The sequence below is a fragment of the Cryptotermes secundus genome, unplaced genomic scaffold, assembly GCF_002891405.2.
Source record: "Cryptotermes secundus unplaced genomic scaffold, Csec_1.0 scaffold216, whole genome shotgun sequence".
Taxonomy (NCBI): domain Eukaryota; kingdom Metazoa; phylum Arthropoda; class Insecta; order Blattodea; family Kalotermitidae; genus Cryptotermes; species Cryptotermes secundus.
In genome coordinates, this window is record NW_019727090.1 from 569575 (window position 1) to 589747 (window position 20173).

At 40.2% G+C, this 20173-nt stretch overlaps 1 protein-coding gene and 1 long non-coding RNA gene across 2 annotated transcripts in view; one reads left to right on the forward strand and one right to left on the reverse strand.

The window, feature by feature from the left end:
• Window positions 1–2882: 2882 nt before the first annotated feature.
• LOC111864342 (coiled-coil-helix-coiled-coil-helix domain-containing protein 10, mitochondrial) lies at window positions 2883–8923 on the reverse strand. The gene is made up of 4 exons (XM_023851529.2): window positions 8727–8923; window positions 6411–6567; window positions 4731–4974; window positions 2883–3503 (listed from the first exon to the last, which is right to left on the reverse strand). Exons 1-4 carry the CDS (start codon window positions 8759–8761, stop codon window positions 3496–3498), a joined length of 444 nt encoding a protein of 147 aa, XP_023707297.1. The 5' UTR covers window positions 8762–8923; the 3' UTR covers window positions 2883–3495.
• A 39-nt stretch (window positions 8924–8962) lies between these two features.
• The window catches only part of LOC117282298, a 164479-nt gene continuing 153268 nt past the window's right edge, over window positions 8963–20173 (forward strand). Inside the window, exons 1-2 of the long non-coding RNA XR_004513012.1 lie at window positions 8963–9248; window positions 12404–12600. This is a non-coding gene — a long non-coding RNA (uncharacterized LOC117282298). The remainder of the gene's footprint in view (window positions 9249–12403; window positions 12601–20173) is intronic.

A 20173-nucleotide genomic window follows, 5' to 3' on the forward strand; every position in this document is an offset into this window, starting at 1 on the left:
GGCAAATAAAACAAAAATTAATTTTTAAAAAAAGGAAATGAGCTTACATGAAGCAACATATACTCTTTAACACCCAACTTGAAGATGCTTTTGGACCACTCTTAACTATTCTAACGTCAATGCAAAATGAAAAATTTTTGTCTGGAATATCTGTCATGAAATAAAGATCAAAACTATCAGGTAGGGCAATTAATGCTTTATGTGTTTTAAGATTTAATTTTAAGAATGGTAACTTTTAAATATTTGTGATATTACTAATATATTTCAATTTTTTAAATGATTTTTATTTGGCATTTATTTTGTGTTAATGTTCACTTCGTGTAATGTTTTCTATTATCAAATGTCTATGGATCTGTTTTGCATGTTACTAAATTATATAATCTTGTCACAACATATTAGTTCATATTAAACAACCATGCACTTATAGTTTTTTTCTTTTGCATGAAACCTCTGAATCTTTTAATATAACCCTATCATAGATTATTATTATTATTAGTATTTTAAAACATGTAAATGAAGTGTTATGAAAAATACGGAATATTTTATGGTTTTGGGAATTTCCAAGAACTGCCATTTCTCATTCCTGAATCCCTAAGATTAATGTCAAGAATTTGGAAACACTATTATTCACAAGACCCCACCACTATTCTCTATCCTATGCCAGCTAAATCCAGTCCATGCCTTCCACTCCTGTTTCTTTAAGATCCATTTTAATACAGGATGCCTGATCCTTTATGTCAATAAAACATACAAAATGAAAGTAGATATTAAGTTACAAACATTTTCATGTAAAGTGGTAACTCTCCAAGTTTGTTTTCCTATTTGGTCAAGTTAGCTTATATACACATGTAGATCAGCTCTGACCCACCCTGTTCTGCTTCAGCTGACTAAATGTACTCCGCACAGAAGAAAGAGGACTGCATGCCTGAAGCTCATAGGCACAATTTTGGTCTTTTGTATAAAACATTACAAACAATTGAACAAGGCAAGCCTAATTCTAAACTTGTTCAGTGAACAGTCTTATTAACCTTTAACGTACGGACTTTTAAATTGCCTGCAGCTCCCTACGGCCGGAATTTAAATGGCCCTAAGTCTTTAACATTGCAAACTTTCAGAAAAAAATGCATATTTTCCGTTCTATGCAACATCGGATTATGAACTAAAAAGAACCTGAAAGACAATAAAATTTTCTACATATATACAAAAGGGCAAGTTTTACAAATGAAAATCAACTGTGAGTATTTTGTCATGAAGTGCAAAATATAATCATTATTATATACGTTATGAAATTCCAAAGGACTTACATGTTGTTTTTCTTCAACCTTGAATCGTGGTGGCGATGTAAATATGACGACACTATATACAATAATATTTGGTTCGGACTGTACACGGGTTGGACTGCATCGCTTCACAGTTTCACTCTGACGCGCGTGTCCCACTCTCGAAGCAGTCCATCACACAGCGCGACATCACACTCTACAGCGGTAAAGCGTGCTCCCGATTTTCTTGTTTATAGAACAAACGTCTTTGTTTCCCTTTAGCTGGTCAGTGTTTTGAATGTTTCACCTCCAGTCGACTCAGTTGGGCCCCAGATGAACTTGGCCTCCCTCGAAAAACACCACTGACCATGATATTCGCCTCATGTGATTGAAGAATCAAATCACGCACCAAAATTTCGCGGAAATTTTTGTGCGTCATTTTTCCATCACATGACTTGTGTAACAGATATTCATTGAGAACAGACATGTCTAGTAGGTGGAAGAATACTCGCAAAATTGTGATGCAAAGTAATTGCAAAAGCAGTCGAAAAGTGCCAGTCCGCCACTGATACCGAAAGTCACGGTGACGAAGATGTCTTTACGCACAAAGTAACACTGGCTCAGTGTATTTATACCACTTCCGAGATACACAATAAAAATGATATAAAAGAAATACAGGAGTCTGACACTGACTTCCTAACTTTTAACAAAATATAGTAAATCCGCCACTGACGTCCTAACTGAGAATTCAACACTGCAAACCAATCCCTGAATGAGCCACACTTCCTTGAAAGCTATGGCAGCACTGCTATGAAAGTGCTTACGAATATTTCCTCCTCTAACTTCTCAAAACAAAGCTGACCTCTATTGGCTCACCAGGTCATAAACAGTCATATCTAAACGTAAATAGTTTCGAAACCAGTACCCTGATAAACGATTTCATTGTTCAGAGCTAACAAATAAACATCTGACATGAACGTTCATGAGTTTGTTTGGGTTTCAAAGCCAAGGTCAAACTGCCAGCACTCACAAAGGAAGCACGTGGCTTGTCCCTAAAAATTATAACATTCGGCCAGCTCGGGGTGCTATTTGATGTGAATAATTATAACATTCGGCCGTTAAAGGTTAAGCCTCTTCAGCCGTCCTAGGACACCATGTAGCATGGAAGATAATTTTGTTCCCTATTCTGTGAGCCTCGATGTCTCACAGCCCCATGGGCCTTCACAGCCCGTTAAAAGGATAGCGTTTACCTTTGTATGTTTTAATTAGCCCAAATGGTTTCATGGTTATAACAAACTCAATAAAAATACTGTACAACACCTCCCTCCTAAATGAATGACAGGCTTTCTTCATGTCTCTAAACAGTTCACATGCCACTGATTAAAAATGTCTGAAAATTAAAAACAAAACACTTTTAATTGTAATTATACATAAACAAGATACGGGCTTTTAAAGAACAATACTTCAAATACCCAAATAAATTTGAAGTAAACTTTAATATAATTTGTAACGATACCACAAACTGAGAGAAAGTTCCTCTTCTTGTCAATTTATATACATGAATAAATCATCATGACCAACAACCATATAAAAGAACAGACTTCATTAAAAAAAATACTCCCATGGAATAGATACAGACTTCAATTTATTTGTTAAATATCCAGTTACAAACTAATTCTGCTATAAGATACCATGTACTGCATATGCAGATAACCAATCTTAATATGACTCTGAATCGGAGATGGTCAGCTCTCGCATTCATGCTGTTAAGTGTCCTAATATAGTAATTCAAGGTACATCTTTCTATCAGTTTACTTCAATATGAATTAATTCATTTATTCCTTCATATTCTAACCACATACCATCTCATTCTTGGCTTTACCAAATCTCCTCTCACATACATACAGAAACACATCTTCTGTGTACATAAGAGGTTACAAATTTCAAACCTCCACACAGTTTAAATAAAACTTGCCTTCAGGGTAAACATTTATTCAGAACCCCCTAATGAAACAAATTCATGACTGAAGCCAAAATTTTTTTTAAAACTAAGCATATCAACAGATTTAATTCCTCTAGCTTACATACTGCATTTCTGATACTACTATTTACACCAAACTTGAAAAGTACAGAGCTCTTTTATAAACATCATTTATGGTCTTCCTATGTTGCTTATTTAGCTGCAGAAAACTCATCTGATAATATAGCCTAAAATCAGGAACTACAGAAAACGTAATTACAAGCCTGAAACAAAAGGAAAACATCATTAGAACATATGCATGTTGCATGCACAGCACAAGAAGAACCAACACATTTTCTCTATGTCTAAGCTCTGTGTATGCTCCATGCCAAGAAAGTATATAAAGGGAAAGAAAGCAGACGTAAAAAGGTCTACAAATTTTTAACTTCAGCACCAGATGAGATAGATGATCAGCTTCACATACTACTAGCCACTGCATCCCTGAGGAAAGAGCCCAATAATAGCCACTCGACAGAAGGCAGGTCTGAATGTGTTAACAGAGAAAAATCCTGTCCTGAGAAATTAACCCTAGTAGTCCAGCCTTCAACCTACTACCAGATTTCCCCCCAAATTCATAACATACATTACAGTACCGCACTGATGCCCCAGTTTTTAAAATTTCAACTATCAGAACATAATTCTGAACTAACTGGTAAATATCTGACAAACATTTAGTGAGTTACAGCTGAACTATGCTTTGGATTTGCAGAAATATGTGGTCATCAGATGTTTCAGTAATTGTCTGATTTAATCACAATTCTAATGCTTCCACAAACTTTGTTAAAATTCCCCCAAACAAAATTTGACGAAAATCTGTGAAGTGGTTCTTAAGTTGTCACGTGGCCATGGACACATTATACGATACGTGGAAACCAGGTGTTATGGATGTAAATTTGACTGTACTGGCTGAGAGTCACATCCAATGACTGCCTGTTATATTAGCCATACTGAACCTCTAGTTCTTAGTCAGAGTTAATTACAGAACATGGTAGTTGGCCATCATGTTAAAACAACATATAAACATTCTTCAACTATATACAATCTTTCTTTATCAGTTCACTGTCATTTCGTTGCTTTCCAGGATCCCAGAATTTCTTAACCATGTACACAAGAGCCTGCAGCTGTTATTTTACCAAGCTAGTTTGATCTAAATACCATTACCCCTGAATGTTTTCTGAGAGACAACAGGGTGCACAATATTCAATACTTAATCCCATTCTTCAACACTGCTAGAACAAAGGCATAATTCTCGGTCAATTCCAACCACCTTCCAAACTCTCAACCTATTTCCCTTGGATCAACCACTACATTATCCTCCTGTGGCCCTAGTTCTCCAGATGTTTCACCTCCAGAATTCTGAACACACTCCTTGCCCAGCTACACAACCAGATCACTACACACTCAGAGATTTCTCTCCCCAATACCTGCAACATAACGTCAGTATTACTTACTGTGGGCTTGCTTGCACTGGCGTAAGGCTTCGTTGAATCCTTCACATAGTGTCAGATCACTCTGGCCTTGTGCACACTGTAAGAACTGTTTAATCTCCCAAGCACAAGGTCCAGTTGGCTCCCGTTGTTGTGCTTCATACAATCCTTGCTGCTGTGGGGCAGGAGCAGCTCCTGCCTGCTGGACTTCATTGGAACCACCACCACCACTGAACATTCCGGTCAAAGCATGCCCTACAGTGTGACCCTGCAGCAAATATCCACAATTATCATACAGGGCTAAAAAATTCCTCAGTATTACGCTACCACAGAGTAATTTCAGATTACTGGCTGAATGACTGTTGTCTGTTAACACTAAAAGTCATACTGTTGTATTATTAATCCATATCCAATATTCAACATATTATAAGACCCTAGGATGACCTGGGGTAGCACAGTCGGTATAGCGACTGCCTATGGGCTGGACAACCGAAAGGTCGAAATCCACAATTATCATACAGGGCTAAAAAATTCCTCAGTATTACGATACCACAGAGTAATTTCAGATTAGTGGCTGAATGACTGTTGTCTGTTAACACTAATAGTCATACTGTTGTCTTATTAATCCATATCCAATATTCAACATATTATAGGACCCTAGGATGACCTGGGGTAGCACAGTCGGTATAGCAACTGCCTATGGGCTGGACAACCGAAAGGTCGAAGTTCAAGTCCTGGTAGGGTCAGAATTTTCCCATCCTATCATCCAGACCAATTCTGGGGCCCACCCAGCCTCCTATCCAATGTGTGGGGGGGGGGCTTTTTCTCCGGGGAGGTATAAAACAGCAGGGGCATAATGCCAACCACTCACCTCCAGCTAGTGCCAAGGTCAAGAAAATGTGGATCTATTCATCCACTTCCCCATAAACTTTCATGGCACAGTGCTTAATTAGTTAAGCACAGGGGCAACTTTACCTTTTTCTACTTTTTATTATATGGCCTTACATGTTCTGTATGTCACCAGGGGCAATCTATAATGTGCTTCAACGCTAGAAGCATACTGTACTGCTGATGTACAGCAAATATTATACACACCATTAAAATACAGCATGAAAATATTATCTATCTCAATGTATTTAAAATGTTATAGTTCATTATAAGTGGCAATCTACAATTGCAAAATGAATACATCACTGAAAATTCCTTAATTCTAGTTAAGGAACTTTATGTTTAAACAAAACAACAAACTTAATATTCTCTGTACATGGTAGAAATTCATGATCCTTGGTAAAGAAATGAAACTGAGATGAATGTAAACAAGTTCAGGCCATTCATACAGGCGGGTTAAATAACCAGATGACTATTAAAGGTCTCAGCCAGAACAGCTGGTCTACGGCCAAAAAAAATCAACATAAATTATGACGTGATCCAACAACCAACATTATATTGTACATTTAGATCAAAACCTTACTTCTCCACCTCTCACACTGCCTTCATTCCCTTTTCATTTGAAGTATAGTGGAACCCCAATTTAGTGTCCCTTGATTTAAGGTTTACACTCATTAACATTCAATTTAAAAGATAAGAGTCTAATTACTTCCATTTATGATTTTCCTCAGTTTAATGTTAAAAATCACTGGTCCAGAAAGGTATGTTAAATAGGGATTACACTGTACTTAGCTACAAATTTCCTGAACAACCAACCACTGCAGATCCCACAGCCACTCCTCCAGCTGTTGCAGCCATCTGTTTCAATAATCCAGGCTGCTGCTGCTGCACCACTGCTGGTTGCTGAGGCATTGCATGCTGTGGGGCTGGCTGAGAATACGTGGGCGATGTACGTGCTGGCACATTTGATGACCTATGGCATTATTCAACATCACACATAATTTCGGCAAGAAAGTAATTTCTGATCATACAATGCCCCACACATTCCATATGATTACTCTGGCCATCCACCTTCTACTCTTGGATATCAAAATTCCACAAATGCTACCAGGGCAGCTTTTGATCACATACAAGTGCTCATTCCTGGTTAGGTCAAGTTTCTTTATTATAAGTAACATCAGAATTTCTGGTTTCTGAACTGCGTACTGGAACCTTGGAGTCACTTACCACAAGTTTGCTGTAAGTGATTATAGCAGGCCACATACACGACACTCTAAATAAAATTCTCTATCACCAAATTATATAGGAGAGGAAAGCTGATTTCAGTACATTACAAATCACTGCACACTACAGAGAATATTAATTACTTTTATAGTCTTCAGTGCTCTTCCAATGTCTCCTCACAGACTTTCACTTTCTGACATGTCACTTGATCCACCATTGATGTTGCTGTCTACTTCGCTGTCTTCATTTACAATAGGTTCAACAGCATTTGTGGGTGAATTCCTGGAGCTCTGCTGTTTCAGAAACCCTACAGCTTCATAATCTTTCAAGCAGAGTTTACCATGATGCAGTGGGGAACACCGTCAACACATTCTGAACTTTATTTATTCCTTAAGACTAGCTGTACTGATATTTGAGCTGCATGTACAGCCTGTCCCAAAGTTAATTTACCAACTACTGAGTACATCCAATATTGGATCTTTGTGCACTTTCTTAACTTTGTTACTCAAATGTATTTATAGGTTGTGCCTGTTATATATTATTTCAGATAAATGAAACGACTGACAAAAGACCTTTTACGATGATAGTAATATTAATAATAGCTGTCTGGAAGCAAGAAGAGCAGATCAATGGGAAAACTCTATAAGAATTTTTATAACACTTTCAAGGGCATTTTCATAAAGATCCTCAACTGTAGCTGGCAGTCCTTGCATTGGAAATGAAGTTATTCCATGACAGATAAAAACGGAGGCTTCACATTCAGGAATACTGCGAACGTCAGACACACTAGACAGAAGAAGTGATGGAAACCTCACATCAGTGATGAAACTATTATGCAAATGCTCTTCAGAACTGGGAATATCAAAATCAAGTCTGCAGTAACACTTGCAAAGAGATCACATGCATCCCTACCATCTGTTTGTGAATGAGCTACATGATTACATGGACCAAAGAAGCCTGGCCTGTGAGCTTGTGCTTCAAATGTTCTTGACATTAACTTCATGCAAAAAATCCTGTTCAGTCATGAATGTTCAATTTACAGAAGCAGTCATCCCAGAAATAGTGCATTTTGGGGTAAATATACCCTGATTTTTTCAAAATATTGAAAATAATTCTCCACGTCATGATCTGAGTAGAATTTCGTGCAAGACACTCAATGGGACCTTATTTATTTGCTGCATTTGTAACAAAGCAATTACCTGCAGATGATTCATGAACGGTTTCTTCCACAACTGTATCCGAGATGAATTCCTGTTTCAGTATGATTGGGCACCTCCACATTATGCTCTGGCGGCTCATAAACATTGCAACAATTTTTTTAAGAAGGATGTACTGGTAGAGTCAGAATAAGTAATCACTCCACTTCACTGGCCCCCACATAGCCCCTAACTTTCAACCTGTGAAACTTGTGCTTCGGGGGATCATTAAACAGGATGTCACAGAGCAAAGACAATCAACAACATAAGTCGCCAGTGCAATTCATACCACTATTCCGTACATAACACCGCGTATATTAAGAAATATTAATCATTCTACCTACAATTATACATCTTTTTTTTTTCCCAGGAAAAAGCTATTTACACTGTCATTCATACACGCTGCATTCATGATGGCAACAAACTTCTTTATGAAATTATTCGCTATTTCATTCCCAAATGCAAAATGATTTAAAAATCCTTGAGAGGCGAGTGCTTTTGGGACAGCTTGTACTTGCGTTTCACAAATAAACTGGCAATTTCATCACCTACAAACCTACCAGTTCTTTCTGTTGCTTCTTTCATTAGAAGCCATACCAAGAGATGTTTGTTAATTATTAAATCTAGTTTCATTATACTTACGAGAAAAATACAAATTTATTATGCTACACCCTAATCATCGTTTATTCGTAAAAGCATGGAAATCCCTTACCTTGGTGGTGGGCTAGATCTTCCGCGTCTTGGCATTATGAAGTAATTTTATATATATCAGATCTTATAAAATTATATACCAATTCAAAGTAACTGAAACAAATGTAACACAATATAGCTATGGCTCTTTACACACAACCCAACTTCTCCTTAACCTCTGCAGCACTGTATCAGCTTTTTCTAGAATCAGGATGTGACGTATTAACGTCGTTGAAAATTGAGTGATGTTGGTCATGTCATTTCCACAAAATCTTAGTACATTAGAAGTATTATTCTCATGAATAAATAACGTTTTAGAAAATTGTGTTCTGTGATCAGTATGATATAACAGCGAATAAACGTATAAATTTCAAAATGTCTATTATTTAAAAATTCCACCGGATGTGATCACGCGAAAATATCGTTAAGGTGGACGTATTGGTAGTGTTTTTTGGACATATTTCCACTGACAACCTAGAATATTAGAGAAATATGCTAAGGTTTAGACACAGGATCTGAATAGTGTCTAATGTGCATGAACCTGGTAAATATTTGCAGTGATAATGCCTTGGTATTCCCGTATTGATTGTGGAACGGTACTAGAAAACTCTTGCACTCTTTCCGAAACGTGGCTGCGTTTCAAGAGTTGAAGACGATGAAGTAAATAACACTGTAGTTTTAATGATAGTCTTTTATCATAATGATTTTTCTAAGTCACAACAGTAACATGCTTGTTGCATTATAATCACATATTGCACAATGGAATATGCAACAGTAATTCCGTAAAAGTTATATTTGAAAAAAAGACAAAAATTCCGTTTCAGAAGTGCCTCACCAGAATAACTGCTCTACAACCGTCACTGTTATTATCTGAATACGTGTTTTTCATATCTGGTATACGGCGTATGTACCCATGTATCAACACGAATATAAGGGCGTCATTTCCAGTCTATAAAATCGTGTTAATCCTGCTCGTGGATCTTTGAACCGTGTGGAAGTGCACCTTTACCGGTGTTTCGGAGGTGCATGTTACATCATATGTCTTAAGTGTCGAAATTGATAGGGCGAGTGTTATCTCACTCCGGAAGGTTGCGGGATCGAATCCCAATGAGGTCTTTGGATTTTTTTTTTTTCCCCCAGTTTACCCAAACCTTCCAGCCGCACTATGGCCCTGGGGTCGACTCAGCCTCTAACAGAAACGAGTACCTGGAATGTTCTTGGGGGTAAAGGGTGCCCGGCGCGTAAGGCTGACAACCTTACCGCCATTTATGAGCCGATTGTCTAGAAAACAACCCTATGGGCCTCCACAGTCTGCTACAAGGATACCTTTACTTTTTTACTTATAGGTATATATATATATATACACACACACACACACGTCAGGTAGTGATCAAATTCTGGCAGAACTTATTCAAGTAGGAGGTGAAATATTATGTCCTAAGATCCATAAGCTAATTAATTCTATTTGGAATAAGTAAGGAGGTTGGTCTAGACACAGAAAATTAAGCATATGTTGCTCTCTCATCACCAAAATGCAAAGCAAAATCAGGATATAAAGATAGGTAACAGATGTTTTGAAAATATGGCACAGTTCATATATCTAGGAACAACTGCGTGCATAACAAATCAAAACCTGATTCAGGAGGAAATTAAGATGAGATTGAACTTGGGTAATGCTTGCTACCATTCAGCCTGTAACCTTGTGTCTTTTCATCTGCTCTCTAAAAAAATATTAGAATATGCAAAACTATAATTTTGCATGCGGTTCTGTATGGGTGTGAAACTTGGTCTCTGACATTAAGGGAAGAACATAGACCAAGGGTGAGAACAGTTTGCTGAGGAGAATATTTGGACCAAAGAGAGATGAAGTGACAGGAGACTGGAGAAAACTACACTATGAGGAGCTTCATAACTTGCCATCTTCTCCAAGTATAATTAGAATGAACGTGTCAAGGAAGATGAAATGGGCAGGGCATGTAGTATGATTGGGGGAGAAAAGGAAGGCATATAGGATATTGGTGGGAAAGCCAGAAGGAAGGAGACCACTGGGAAGACCAAGGCATAGGTGGGTGGACAATATTAAACTGGATCTTAGAGAGAGAATGGGATGGTATGAATTGGATTGATTTGGCTCAGGATAGGGACCAGTGGAGGGCTCTTGTGAAAACAGTAATGAAATTTCAGGTTCCATAAAATGCTGGGAAGTTCTTGAGTAGCTGCACAGTTGGGAGTTTTTCAAGAAGGGCTGAGCTCCTTGAGTGAGTGATGTATATATACACACACAGGACATTATATAGAGGGAAGGACTGACATACCTCTGGTTATATCATCCGGAATGTTTGACTGTGCCATGATATTCAGCTAACCAGGAAAATGGTATACATTTTGAGGACACAATGGCATTAGCGAAGCTGCCCCAGTAAACGGGGATACTCGTACATACTCCACCTTGCACCCTCCTCGGCTTAGGCAGTAAGTTGCCAACTTCCCACCACTGCAGCCCTGGTTTGATCCCAGATCAAGATGTGGCAATGGAGCAAGTTCTCTCGGAATACTTCAGTTTCCCCTGTCCTCATTCCACCATCTGCTCCACATCCATCAGTCATCTGATGCTATATAGTCTCGATACTGGCAGTGTTGTTAAATAACCAGCCGAAGTAAAACATGACCCTTGCAGAGGAGGCAATATTGTGCCTGTAGGGTTTGAGGTTCTCACAGCGGTGGTTATAAAGAATTGTGTCTTCTGGGGTATAACTTTGTGTAGTCTGTTGAAAGGCAACCAACGTTACAGAAGTACAGTTCACCTTAATCTTCAGGGTCAAAGAATAAGCCAAGCTAGAAACCAGCATGAAACAGGTAGCCAGCAGAACGTCACCTCAGTCTTCTGGATCGATGAAGACTTATTCTTTGACCCTAAGGATGGAAGCGGTATATTCCTCTGGAACTTCGGTTGATTTTAACAGACTACACAGCGTTATATCCCGGAATATAGAAATCTTGTGCCTGGTCAACATTTGAAGATATGGCAGTTTTGGAACAATATTGTACACTCCGTGACCTTTAAAAACGCCTCTTTCTTTTTTCGCATTTTCGTGTTCTCTGTCCCTGTTGACCTGGACGGGGCACAAGAACCCAGTGTCCCATTTGTCTGTCGAACCAGAATATGTAGTAGGTACGTGGGAAGAATAGCCTGCTTGTCACTTATTCACCGTACTCGCTGCAACCCTCAAGATGGAAGCAGTATGTACCTCCAAAACATTACGCAGTTCCACAAGGTGGAAAGACACCGGAGCAAAGCCAGCATCATCAACGAACCACGGTGTAAGCCTGCAATCGATAATACCTAAGAATGTTACCCACTGAGCCAACGAGTTGGGTTTCCAACAAATAAGCTCGACTCCGCTAGATGACACCCATGGAGCTGAGCCCTCCTTGAGACGCCGACAATTGTGCCGCTACTCAAGAACTTCCCAGCATTTTATGGAACTCTAAGATGACAGCATCCTTAACCCCGGCTTTGCGATTTTAAATTTGGAATTAATCAGAGCCATTGATCCGTGGGCAGTGGGCAGTGCTGTGCTGTTAGACATCCTGTTAGTTTTGGATATTTAGCATGAGTCTTGCACGGCTTTAGTTTTTTAATGTTAATGAATTTCATGTAATATTGACTGTCCATGTGGGGCCTTGTTTTTTTCGCAGGCTTGCTGGCTGGTTGGCAACTTGATACACTGAAAGCAAACACTTTAATGACCCCGGTGGCTGATGTAACCTAACACTATTTTCCTTCAAAACCGCCGTATAATTTGGAAGGCGAATCACGCAGATGGACGGAGATACCAGATAAGTTCTTCCCGGTTGTATCTTTAGAGCACGGAACTTACCAACTTTATTAGGAAGTAAGTTTACCTTCAGCACACTTAGTTACGCCTTTCTGCATTGCTGACGGTGAACTTGTTGCAAACATGACAGACAATTTCGGAAAGACGATATAAAACATTAATTTGCTTACATTTTCCATTTACATGCCTACATATGTATTTTTTAGTTCAATTGCACTGGTCATACATCGCCCAATAATATAAAAATTATTAATGATATGCTGCGAGCATGACCTTCTTTAGGTAATATCCCAGAACCCGCTGAAGAGGCTACGAAGTAATTTTCCACTTAGTTAATTCCAAATTTAAATTCGAACCTAAGACCTCCAGAGTATAAAGCGGGATAAGTAACCACTCCACCGCTACTTCTCATAAGCTCAGAAGTTACCATATGTTAGACCTATAAATGTAATTACTAACTCCATGGCGCATTGTCTTCCTAGAAAAGTTGATAGTTATTCTGCTACTCGGGAGGCCCCTAGGGACCTGAAGGTTCGCTTGCAGGTCCATAAAAGTTAGCCATTGGTTCTAAACCAGTGAATCAAGCCACATTTATCGTAAGATAATCTAAATGTGTTTCCCTACTGATGTTTTACCTTCAGAAGTTTTGACCAAAATTTTGCATGCATTTCTGATTTTCCACATACGTGTTTCATCTCATCATCCTTGAATTAATTATTCTAACAATATAAGGAGGGGAAAATGGATACATTTCTCATTACCGGCATGTAATTTCTCCATTCTCATGTTCACTTCAGCAAATTTTGAATGAATAATTGAGTAAATGCGTGATCTCTACGCAGAGTTCTTCATGAATAAATTCAATACATGAATCAGTCAATACCTAATTTTGCCCAATGATCTACTCAGACCTTCCAGCTAGTCTGTATCTTTGATGTTTGTTTTGAAACCAGATGTTCGTTGGCTCTCCTGCTTGCGCTGCGTTAGCATTATTGAGCCACTGAGGAGTTTATGGATTTCTGAACAATGTCCCTTGCAGTTATGATGACATATCTAAATGTAAAAGCTTCATTTTGATTGCGGAAACATATTTTGTGCTCGTAAACTGCGACACCCGAAGGATGTCGCGAAGCACAGATTTATAACTGCTAGTCTAGGATTACGAATGATGACTGGCTTGCGTACTGGACGAATCTCTCTACTCCACGATGTGATTTTTCATTATTATTTGAAGACGTTGTTTCAACTTTATAGGTCTTACAGCATTCTTCTCATTATACAAACTGCTCCACATAGGCCGCGCCATAGCTCAAGCGGTTAGTCGCTGGCTTCCCACCGCGGCGACCCGGGTTCGATCCCCGGGTCACGTCAAGTGGGATTTGTGGTGGACAAAGTGGCGCTGGGGCGGGTTTTCTCCGAGTACTTCAGTTTCCCCCGCCAATCTTCATTCCGCCAAATTCCCCATCATCATAATCAGCCGGGGCAGGCTACAATAGGGCCATCAGTGGCCGCCGTGCCGAATGGACCCAGTTGGACTCCACCCACCAGTAAGCAAATTTTTTTAACTGCTCCACATTATTCTGTCACCCTACCACCGATACTGTACAGACTCGATACTGACAGTCAATAAATAAACTATAATATCGAATTATATTACATGGAAAGACGACATTTTCCGGGAATGAGGAAAGCCGAAAGAAGCTCACTTAGAATACTCGGTTGAAACTGAACTTCTTACCTCTGGAATTCAAGTAGAGAGGTTGTGCCTATATCAATCTACCCATAAACAGCTACGAAGCACGTATCTTCGTATTCTGTTTAACAACGATTTCTCTTATGCATAGGTTATGTAATGCAAAACGAAGGAATAATTACCGCGAGTGATAAAATGTAAATATTTCGGAAGGAAGATGTTACGTCCTGTTTTAAAGTACCATAGCAATGTTTCCTGAGGAGAGACAGGGAAACAACGAAAGCCCACAGTCTCCGGACCCGAGACAGCGCGAATAAGTAAGCTAAGGGGCAACCACTCACCCACTCGAGGCATTTCGCTTACACACACGTCTTAACTCATTACGGGCCGTAGGTACATCACCTGGCAGGCAGCAGCCTTCTGTTTGGTTCGATATGATTGTCGTACATAATTATGCTGACATACAGATATACAGATATTCCTATGACATCATACCGTCGTCATCAGCGTCCTTCACTACCGTCTCTAAGTTGCGTTCGTGTTGCAGACGCAGTTACGGCATCAGATTCTCATCATCCTGCGAGTCCTCATTATATCTCCCCCACCCCACACCCAAGAATGTGCGTAGGACAGGCATATTGTGTTGTCCTCGCGATAAACCACGTTTAAACTTGCCAGTCAACGGCTCCGCGATGGGAAAACCGAAAATCTGAATTTTTTGACGCTTGAGGGTATACCCAAGCCATCTCCAAGCGGAAACACTTCGTGTCAAATCCTCGGAATATACGGATGTGTTTCCCGCACGCTCCGTAATTCAAAATTATCAAGTATAATAATTGGCGTCAAATTCTCGAACTATACGAACCTGTTCTTCTCGCACCCTCGTTCTAAATTCTATGAAGGAAGTCCTAAGTTCTGTTGAACACTGATTATTTGTTCTGCAAATATATTTCTTTTTGGGGGGAGGGAGTCTTGAAGTGCCACTTTGTCCACCATATGGCCTGACCTGGGCTCGAACCCGGGCCGCCACTGTGGGAAACCGGCGACTAACCGCCTGAACTATGGCGCCGCCTTTATTCAAAGTAACTAAAGTGCTAATCAAGTTATTGACTTAATTTAAGTAAAGAAGTGAAAGAAAGAAATGTGTGTGCTGTAAAGGCAAGAAACATACCTGTTGTGACTGTGAAAAATGTGTTAAATCTAGACGAAACCAACTCATTTAGTTCCTCTGGTGTGAGTTTTAACAACTACACCCTTAAAGTTTCGTGTCAATTTCCCGAAGCTGCGCCTCCGTATCAATTCTGCAAGTGCATGCTTACAGTGGCGCCCGTCCTAAGTAATTACTACCCAACTAAGTATTCCATTAACATCAGTATCCCTGTTAAGACAGAAGTACAGTAGGAACAATACGACACTTCTAGCCACGCCAACAAGAATATTGGGAAAACAGTACACTGTTTTGAGTGACCCAGCAGCATGCAACACGTAAAGAAAAATGTTGAGGGTGGAGGAGGTCGACGTCATGATCTCTCTAAACAAACAAAGAAACAAACAAACAACGCGACTTACCAATTAACCGACTAACGCTGATAGTAGAACCCGAATTTTCATCGCCGCCAGTGTCAAACGCCGCCGTTGGACGTAATCCTTCCAACCGCACTGTGGCCCTGGGGTCGACTCAGCCTCTAACAGAAATGAGTACCAGTATTAATCTTGGAATATTCTTAGGGGTAAAGGCCGGCCGGCGTGTAGGGCTGACAACCTTACCGCCATCTATGAGCCAATTGTGAAGCCCGCACCATAGCTCAAGCGGTTAGTCGCTGGCTTCCCACCACGGCTGCCAGGGTTCGATCCTGGGTCTGGTCAAGTGGGATTTGTGGTGGAAAAAGCGGCGCTGGGGCAGGTTCTTTCCGAGTACTTCGGTTTCCCCTGCCAATCTTCATTCCACCAATTGCTCCACAATCACCCTCACCTATCATCTGGGGCTGGTACAATAGGCCAGAAGTGGCCGCGGTACAAGGGACTTAGTCCCACCCCACTAGCAATAATAAAAAAAAATAATAAGCCAGTTGTCTAGAAAATGTGGGAACCTCAACATCTCACAACCCTATGGGCCTCCAAGGCCTGTTACAGGGATACCTTTACTTTTTTTACTTATAAAGAAATGACATCAACAGAAATAACATACGAGGGTCGTACGGAAAGTCATGAGCAACAATTTTTTGTAAAGTAACATTCTTTATTATTGTCAAACCAAATACACCACCTAAATCTACAGACCTTTCTTTATTTTTCCACATAATCGCCACTTCTTTGTACACATTTCTCCCAGCGTTTTGGGAGTTTGAAAATTCCCCTTCTGTAAAATTCTGTTCCAGCCATCCGAAGACACTGACGCACAGCTTTCTGAATTGCCTCCCTTGTTTCAAAACGTTGTCCACGCAGCTGATCCTTCACAGATCCGAAAAGATGGTAGTCGGAGGGTGCCAGATCAGGGCTATAGGAGGGGTGTGGAAGAACTTCCCACCCCATCATTGCAATTGTTTCCAATGTGACCTTTATGGTCTTCGGTCAATAACCGCGGGACCCAACGAGCACAATATTTTCCTATAGCCCAAGCTTTCAATCATCTCCTGTACTGCACTGTGCCCTATTCCAAGTTTTCGGGCTACTGTATCCACAGTCACACGCCTGTCATCTTGAATGATCTCATCCACTCTTTCCTTGTCGCGTTCGGTTGAGGCTCTTCGAGGACGACCGCTGCGAGGCTCATCTTCACTCCTGGTGTTCCCATCTTTAAAATTTTTCACCCATCTTCGAACACTGCTTGCACCCATGCACAGACTTCCATAAGCACGATGAATTTAGAAAGCAGTGCGTCAGTGTCTTCGGATGGCTGGAACGGAATTTTACAGAAGGGGAATTTTCAAATTCCCAGAACGCTGGGAGAAATGTGTACAAAGAAGTGGCGATTATGTGGAAAAATAAAGAAAGGTCTGTAGATTGAGGTGGTGTATTTGGTTTGTCAATAATGAAGCATGTTACTTTACAAAAAATTGTTGCTCATGACTTTCAGTACGACCTACGTATTTTTGGGGCTTGTTACCAGGTGCAATTATACAGTATACACTGCTTTATATTGAGCGGTGTTCCCTCATAAGCTGGCACTAACGCCACGCTGGTAGACTACTACTGATGAAGTGGAATTACGGAAATATCAGTCTCAGAGTGGACACTGATGATATGACATAATGCCCAGGTTTATAAAAATGTGTTCATTGGTTCAATATGGAAACAAACATAGACTGAAGGATATGGTGCCGTGTAGCAAGACCAGGACCGGTGGAGGGCTCTTGTGAATACGGCACTGAACCTTCGGGTTCCATAAAATGCTGCGAAGTTCGAGTAGCTGCACAATCTCAAGCAGGGCTCAGCTCCGTGAGAGAGTAGCAAGTGGTCCAGAATGCTGACACATATTGGCCGTGCCTGTTTGCGTAACACCGTGACCACCTGCCATGCTAATATGCTGATACTGAAGGAATGATACACTCAGAGTGTAAGCAGCCGATAAAAGCACCGACTTAAGCACAACGGAATGTTTAAGTATTGATTTCAGGAGTCACGCACTTCGCAGTTAGCGTATCAAACAATACTGGAAATGTGCAAGCCGAACCGGAGTGCATATTGGCATTCTGACTCGCGTTTGAGGATGACCTACATTTCATAAAGCTTCGACGTCAGTACTGTGGTTGCTCTGGTTAATATCATTACCGTGGCTAGTACCGTTACCACGATTTTGTTGTTAATATTTTTCCTGTTATACCCACTGTCATCTTATATCGATACCGACTTCCAACTGCTTCTTTCCTCCTCTCGGCCTAATCGACTCATAGAATTCCGTCTTCAGGTTAATTGTGGGTACGTGCCAGGGCGTCTGGTTTCAATGACTAAATTACCGGATGTAAACAAGAGCCGATATTACGATAATAAAAACGCAGCGGTAAGCTACAACTGAGGCGTATAATATAATGATATCATTAATTTGCCATTAAAAAATTAAGGAAAATATTTTACATTTTGAAATTTTACTATTTCTTTCATCTGTTTCCTTACTTGCTCAATGGTTGTACGGCCCTGTAAGAACCTTGGCATACTTAACGAAATATGTTCATTCCTCTCGCATCCAGCATATACAGGGTGTCCCAGGAGGAATGTGCCAAACTTCCGGAGGGTGTTCCTTATGTTAAAGTATGCCGATATAACCCAAAACACCTATGTCCAAAGTTGAACGGTTACGGAGATAATGGCCAGAGAAAAGTGTGGTCTTCTGGCGAGTCCACGCACTGTACCTGTCAGCTGGCATGTCTTATCTACGTTTGTCCTTGAGTGTGGTGATTGCAGCTCACGTTAGCCCCATACATTCGCACACCAGAACGCGCAGTCAGGAATGTTACGTCAGCGCTTGCCATTCATGTGTCATGTATAGTGCTTGGAACTCTTAACGACAACTTTGACATGGCGTACGAGTTTTTTGTAGTTCAATTTAATGGCTGCTTGTCACTCACAAGTTAGTTTGATGTTACGTACATTATTAACATTACAGAAACCACATATTCCTGCCTGTTTAAATATGTATTTTGTAATCAACAAGTGTGTAACACCGGTCAAAGTTTCACACTTCTCTGGCCATTATCTCCGTAACCGTTCAACTTTGGACATAGGTGTTTTGGGTTATACCGGCATACTTTAACATAAGGAACGCCCTCTCGAAGTTTGGCACATTCCTCCTGGGACACTCTGTATATATATCGTTAGGTTTCTTAACACAGATTGTTTTTCGGTGTGAGGTTGTTAGCCTCATGTACAGCCACATCGTAGGAGACCAGGGGCTACCTTTAATCTAGTAGCTACCTTTCGGCAGGTCCACCATGGGTGACTTTACCAGGAGCTTATGCCTCTGTTTGCATATTTATCCAGGTGATCAGCACACACAAACCTGCCCATAATCGTTAGAAGTATGTAAAGTTACTGATATTGCAAGGAAGTTTGTTACGTTATTTGTTAAATTAACTCGTCATTAGTCTAATTATTAAAATATAAATCTTTAATATCTCATGATCTTTCCTTATGCAATATACTTATTCAAATATAAATCTTTAAAATCTCTTGATCGTTCCTTATGCAATATAATTAACTGACTAACTTCATGCAGCTAAGACCATCTTCAGAAGCCTCCAGTTGTGGTGCTACTCAAGAACTTCCCAGCAATTTATGGATCCCGAAGGTTCATTACCGTATTCAAAAAAGCCCTCTGCTGGTCCCTCTCCTGAGCAAGGTCGACCCAGTTCACATCACCTAATCCTATTTCTCTAAGATCCATTTTAATGTTATCCACCCACCTACGTTGTGGTCTTCTTACTAGTATCTTTCCTTCTTTCCCCCATTCGTCCTACATGCCCTGTCCATCTCACCCTCCATAACTTGTTCGTTTCAATTATTCTTGGCGAAGAGTACAAGTTATGAAGCTCCTCACTATGCAGTTTTCTCCAGCCTCCCGTCACTACATCTCTTCGGTCCAAACATTCTCCTCAGCACCCTCTTCAGATTATCCCCATTTATCTCACTTGGATTCTAGGTCGCGGTGCAAGGGCCGAGAAGGCCCACCCCTTATACATTCATTAATTCATTCATTCACTTGGATTCTGTAACCAATGTTATTTGGCTTGTTTTCTTTGATCAAACCGTTTTGAGCATTGTTCGTCGAACCATGGCTTATGCTTCTTCAACTCTTAATAACCTAGATTCTATCTGGCTGAAATTTGTATATTCTCTCTAATAGTTTCCCAAGCTCTGTTAATATCATCCACAGCGTCTGCATTGTTCAAAGCCGCGAACCTATTTGAGATTTCAACATGATACTGCTCCTTACTCTCTACC